This window comes from Arachis stenosperma, chromosome 7, assembly GCF_014773155.1.
Source record: "Arachis stenosperma cultivar V10309 chromosome 7, arast.V10309.gnm1.PFL2, whole genome shotgun sequence".
Lineage (NCBI taxonomy): Eukaryota > Viridiplantae > Streptophyta > Magnoliopsida > Fabales > Fabaceae > Arachis > Arachis stenosperma.
In genome coordinates, this window is record NC_080383.1 from 5,796,102 (window position 1) to 5,802,534 (window position 6,433).

At 48.8% G+C, this 6,433-nt stretch overlaps 1 protein-coding gene across 1 annotated transcript; it reads left to right on the forward strand.

The window, feature by feature from the left end:
- Nucleotides 1-1,393: 1,393 nt before the first annotated feature.
- Nucleotides 1,394-3,980, forward strand: LOC130939280 (uncharacterized). Its single transcript, XM_057867398.1, has 3 exons — nucleotides 1,394-2,140; nucleotides 2,294-3,841; nucleotides 3,942-3,980. Exons 1-3 carry the CDS (start codon nucleotides 1,394-1,396, stop codon nucleotides 3,978-3,980), a joined length of 2,334 nt encoding a protein of 777 aa, XP_057723381.1.
- The last annotated feature ends 2,453 nt before the right edge of the window (nucleotides 3,981-6,433 follow it).

Below are 6,433 nucleotides of genomic sequence, written 5' to 3' on the forward strand. Positions count from 1 at the left end.
TTGGAGTAAATATCAAATTATTTTAGTAAATAATAAATATAATAAAAAAATACATAAATTAATTTAATTAGTTTATTTTTTTCAGTGTCATCTATTTATACGAAATCATAATGTATTTTTTACTCATTCGTTCTCTTTTCTCTCTTTTCTCTCTTTCTCTCTCTCTCTCTTTTGTGTGTAGAGTACAATTTTTGTAATTTATTTAATTTTATTTCTTTTATCTCTACTTATACATTTCATTTTTTTTATATTTTTTAAAATTTTTTATCTATTTTAGTTGCTCATTATTAGGTGCATATTTTTTTTCTTCTAGCTTTTGATTAACAAAAAAGATGTATCTTTTTTACGATGTTTTTAAATAATCTTATTATAATTTTGTTGTGTAATATTTTCTTTTGTCATGTGTACTTCATGTGTTTAAGGAGTTTACTTAAAACTATAATATGATATATAAAATTATAGTATGATTTACAATATACTGAAATATTAGGATATTATCGTATACATATTTTTGAATTTGTTCATTAAATTCAATCATATAGAATCTTAAAAATTATGCAATTATATAATTATTTATTTTTTCATATAATTATTGTATTGGTCATTTATATTAGTGAGACTATTTTTATTATTAATATTTATAAATATACTATTACCTGTATATAATTAATTTTGAATCATTTTATTTGTTTAAGTTTAATTCTATTGAATTAATTATTCGAAGTGTCATCGCTATTTCTATTTTTAAAGATTTTTTAATATTATTTAACAATTATAATAACATAATAATAGTTAAAAAAAGATAGAACAAAAAAATTTTTAATGTAAAAATAGGACAAAAAAATAAATTTATTTAATAAATTTTTCAGAATATATATATTTTTCCTTTGTAGATAATTATTGTAAGGCATCAAAAACTCTAACAATTATTAAGAATAAATGATCGTTATTGTTACGGTCCGGCCCAAAGTCAGCGCGGGTCGACCCGACCCCAGCAATACCCGACCCGGACATGAGGTCTCCAACCGACCCGGACACGCGTCCTGTACGGCTCACACACGGCTGCAGGACAGCGTCCTTGGGAATATGGGCCTGTCCCATAAGGGGCCCACTACTGACATATATATAAGGGGAAGATTGGCTCTTCCCCCGAGGTACGTCATATCTTTTCAACCCCTTACTCTGCTCGCCTGCACATTGCTGACTTGAGCGTCGGAGTGTCTTTGCAGGTGGCACCCCCCCATCATTTCTCCAAGACAAGTGTTCGGCTACTCGACTACCCGTAAGACAGTGCGACCCAAGTCAAGGCGCCCTCACCCTTGCATCTTCCGTCCACCCGATCTGTTCGGAACCCGACCAACGAACATTGGCGCCGTCTGTGGGGAGCGTCTAAATGGAAGTCGTACTGGGTCCCGGCGACCAAGGCCGGGCTGCCGCAGTGGAGGGGGCAGCCTCCGTCGCCTCGCAAGGGGGGCGGCGGAGGTCCCCCCATCGACACACGAGGACACGACCATTTGGAGGAACGGGCGGCGATAGCGCCATAATAATGCAAGAGCTACGCCACAGAGTCCAGAACCTGGAGCGGCAGCTTGCCGACCGGGAGCGGGACGGACGGTCTACCGATCCGAGCTATACCCCGTCTCGCGGGAGCGAGGAGGAAGACTCTCACCGAAGCCGCCCGCGGACGGAAGCGGAGAGCTCGCGGGAGGAGTCACCCATAATGAGGAGACGAAATGACACGATCATCTACTCCCGCGGCAGACCGACCCATCGAGCGACAAGAGGTCGCGAAGACGAAAGAACACGACAACCTGTGATAATGGGCGCCACCCCATTCCACCGATCTATCCTCGAGGTCCGGCTGCCGAAACACTTCGACAAGCCAACGGACATGAGGTACGACGGAACTCAAGACCCTCTAGAACACTTCACGGCCTTCGAGGCCAGGATGAATCTAGAGGGAGTAGGCGACGAAGTAAGATGCCGCGCCTTCCCGGTAACCCTAGCAGGACCAGCGATCAGATGGTTTAACGGCCTCCCTCAAGGTTCCATCTACAATTTCTCAGACATCAGCCGCGCATTCCTGGCTCAATTTACAACGCGAATAGCAAAGGCCAAGCATCCTATCAACCTTCTCGGGGTAACCCAGAGACAGGGAGAGCCGACCAGGAGGTACTTAGATCGGTTCAACGACGAATGCTTGGAAATCGACGGCTTAACCGACTCGGTGGCCAGTCTCTGCCTGACGAACGGCCTCCTCAACGAGAACTTCCGGAAACACCTTACCACGAAGCCGGTTTGGACAATGCATGAAATCCAAACGATGGCCAAGGAGTACATAAACGACGAGGAAGTCAGCCGAGTCGTGGCTGCCAATAAGCGGCAGTCCGGTTATGGCCAGGCTCGGCAGTCCGGTGGAGACGGTGAGAGAGCAAAAGAAAAGGCCAGGGAGGAGGCATCAAACAAAGCACCTAGGCCGTTCCTCCGGGTCGGGAAATTCAATAACTACACTCCACTCACTCTCCCTATTGTGGAGGTCTACCAGCAGATAGCGGAGAAGGGAATTCTTCCGAAGCCCCGACCACTTAAGGACCGAACGGGAGGAAATAAGAACCTTTATTGTGATTACCACAAGGGTTATGGCCATCAAACGCAGGACTATTTTGACCTGAAGGATGCGCTGGAACAAGCGATAAGGGAAGGAAAGCTAGCAGCGTTCTCCCATCTCATCAGGGAGCCGAGGAGACGTTATCGCGATCAAGACGAGGAATGCAAAGCCCGCTCGTCCAAACGGCGACAAGAACCCGAAGACAGAGACCACGGCCTCACTGTGATAAACGTGGTAACGGCAAAAAACGCTGCACCAAAATCACGGTCGGCACACAAGAAAGACGCCAAGGTACTGGCGATCTCATCCCCGCCGGTGCAGAGCTCCAAGAGACCTCCATCCATTTCCTTCGGCCCGGAAGACCAATGGTTCAGCGACGCCCCGGAAAACCCCCCCATGGTCATAACGGCCAGGGTGGGGACCGGCCTCGTCAAACGAATCCTTGTCGACACAGGAGCTGATTCAAATATCATGTTCCGCAACGTGTTCGACGCACTCGGCCTGAAAGATGCCGACCTGACGACTCACCAGCACGGGGTTATCGGGTTAGGCGACCACTTCATCAAACCAGACGGAGCCATTTCCCTACCAATCTCGGTGGGGCAGATCCAAGGCCGGAGATCGGCAATGGCCGAGTTCGTAATTCTCCGAGATTCCACAGCCTACAACATCATCTTGGGAAGAAAAACAATCAATGATTTTGAGGCCATAATCAACACCAAGCTGCTAGTTATGAAGTTCGTTACCGATGAGGGATCCGTAGGGACCATAAGGGGAGACCTCGAGACGGCGGTCGCTTGCGACAACGCCAGTCTCTCCCTTAGAAAGAAGTCCAAGGAAGCATCCGGCGTGTTCCTAGCCGACCTTGATGCTCGAGTAGACGACAAGCCGAGGCCGGAACCGGAAGGGGATCTGGAGAAGTTTAGAATTGGTGACGAAGTGGAGAAATTCACATTCGTTAACAAGAACCTCCCACATGAGTTGAAGGAGCCCTTAATCGAAATGATAAGAGCCAATAGTGACTTGTTTGCCTGGACTCCGGCCGACATGCCGGGCATAGATCCAAAAATCATCTCACACCATCTAGCCGTCAAGCCGGAAGCACGCCCAGTGGCTCAACGGAGGAGAAAGATGTCGGCGGAAAGAGCAGAGGAGGTAGCCAAGCAAACGGCCGGCCTCTTAGAAGCAGGCTTCATACGGGAAGTGGACTACTCGACGTGGCTCTCAAATGTGGTACTAGTGAAAAAACACAATGGCAGATGGAGAATGTGCGTGGACTACTCTGACCTTAACAAAGCATGCCCCAAAGATTGCTTCCCCCTCCCCAACATAGATGCACTCGTCGACGCCGCGGCAGGATATCGGTATTTGAGTTTCATGGACGCCTACTCCGGCTACAATCAGATACCGATGCACCGACCAGATGAAGACAAGACGGCGTTCATAACGCCAGGAGGAACCTTCTGCTACAAGGTAATGCCATTCGGCTTGAAAAATGCGGGGGCGACATATCAAAGGCTGATGAACAGGATATTCCACGACCTCATAGGGAAAACAGTTGAAGTTTACGTGGACGACATCCTGGCAAAAACAACACGACCCGACGACCTCTTAAACGACCTGGCAAGTGTATTTGCGTCCCTCCGTCAACACGGTATGAGGCTGAACCCCCTCAAGTGCGCCTTCGCCATGGAAGCCGGCAAGTTCCTGGGGTTTATGATAACTCAGAGAGGGGTAGAAGCTAACCCGGAGAAATGCCAGGCAATACTCCAGATGAAGAGCCCGGGCTGTATTAAGGACGTCCAGAGGTTGGCAGGACGGTTGACCTCACTTTCCCGGTTCCTCGGAGCCTCGGCGACGAAGGCCCTACCATTTTTTAACCTCATGAAGAAAGGGATGGCGTTTGAGTGGACACCCGCTTGCGAAGAAGCCTTTCAACACTTCAAAGAAATCCTGGCGGCACCTCCCGTTCTCGGGAAGCCAAGGGACGGGGAACCACTATACCTATACCTCGCTATAACAAGCGAAGCCCTGGCCGCAGTACTGGTACGGGAGGACGGGAAAGCCCAACAGCCAGTCTACTTCATAAGCAGGGCCCTGCAAGGAGCAGAATTAAGATATAGCAAGTTGGAAAAGCTAGCCTTAGCACTCCTAACTTCCTCAAGAAGATTGAAACAGTACTTCCAAAGTCACCAAGTTGTCGTCAGAACGGACCAAGGGATCCGACAAGTTCTCCAGAAACCCGACCTGGCGGGAAGAATGATGACTTGGTCCATCGAGCTCTCTCAATATGACATACGGTACGAGCCCCGGCAAGCCATCAAGGCGCAGGCCATGGCGGATTTTTTGGTTGAAGTAACAGGAGACCCAGGCGAAGACATAGGTACACGGTGGAAGCTCCATGTGGACGGAGCCTCCAACCAGACCTTCGGAGGTGCCGGGATCATCCTGGAAAGCCCGACGGGGGTCGTATACGAACAGTCGGTTAGATTCGAGTTTCCCATCTCGAACAACCAAGCAGAATACGAAGCTCTCATAGGAGGCTTGGCCTTAGCAGCAGAGGTCGGCGCAAGAAGACTGAAAGTATGCAGCGATTCCCAAGTCATCACTTCCCAAGTAAACGGCAGCTACCAAGCCAAGGACCCCCTGCTACAGAAGTACTTGGAAAAGGTTAAAAGCTTGAGCCAAAAGTTCGAAGAAGTCACGGTCCAGCATGTACCCAGAGAAAGGAACACACGGGCAGACCTCCTATCAAAATTGGCCAGCACGAAGCCAGGGGAGGGGAACCGGTCTCTCATCCAAGGCATGACAAGGGAACCAGCAATTGCACTACACATAACCACCCTAAGTTCTTCATGGCTGGACCCCATCACCAACTTCCTAGAACACGGCCAAGTCCCTGGTGATGAAAAGGATGCGGCAAAACTAAGAAAAGAAGCGGCAAAATACGCCGTCATCCAAGGACAGCTGTTCAGAAAAGGGCTTAGCCAACCCCTACTGAAGTGCCTACACCCCGACCAGACGGACTATGTCCTCAGGGAAGTCCACGAGGGCTGCTGTGGGCACCACATCGGAGGCAAAGCCCTAGCAAGGAAGTTAATCCGAGCTGGGTACTACTGGCCGACGATGATGGCAGATTCCAAAGAGTTTGTCAAAAAATGCATAAAGTGCCAACAGAACGCCAACTTTGCCAAGGCACCGGCCTCCGAGTTAAGCTTGCTAACGACCTCCCGGCCGTTCGCTCAGTGGGGAGTCGACCTCTTAGGGCCCTTCCCAGTCGGCCCTGGGCAGGTCAAATATCTCATAGTAGCGATTGATTACTACACCAAATGGATAGAAGCCGAACCACTGGCTAGCATATCCTCGGCCAATTGCAGAAGATTCATGTGGAGGCAGGTGATAACACGATTCGGGATACCGGAAGCCGTCATCTCGGACAATGGCACGCAGTTTACTGACAAGAAGTTCACGGAATTTCTCGGCGGCCTGGGTATAAGGCAAAGATTCTCTTCGGTAGAACACCCCCAGACGAATGGACAAGTGGAGTCCGCCAACAAGGTTATCCTTTCAGGGTTGAAAAAGAGGTTGGACAATAAGAAGGGTGCTTGGGCCGACGAGCTAGCGTCGGTCCTCTGGTCTTATCGAACAACCGAGCAGTCCTCCACCAAGGAAACTCCTTTCCGATTAACATACGGGGTGGATGCGGTAATACCCGTAGAGATCGGTGAACCGAGTCCGCGATTGCTTTTGAAAGGAGTGGAGGAAACTGTAGAAAAGGACCTCATAGATGAAGCCCGGGAAATGGCCCATTTGACGGAAACGGCG

What these genes read in the sequence shown, in the direction of transcription:
- LOC130939280 (XM_057867398.1), top strand. Translation starts at nt 1,394, where the DNA reads ATGGAAGTCGTACTGGGTCCCGGCGACCAAGGCCGGGCTGCCGCAGTG. An exon ending in ATCCTATCAACCTTCTCGGG is followed by an intron (nt 2,141 to 2,293) that starts GTAACCCAGAGA and finishes CTTACCACGAAG; the next exon opens with CCGGTTTGGACAATGCATGA. An exon ending in CGACGTGGCTCTCAAATGTG is followed by an intron (nt 3,842 to 3,941) that starts GTACTAGTGAAA and finishes TCCCCAACATAG; the next exon opens with ATGCACTCGTCGACGCCGCG.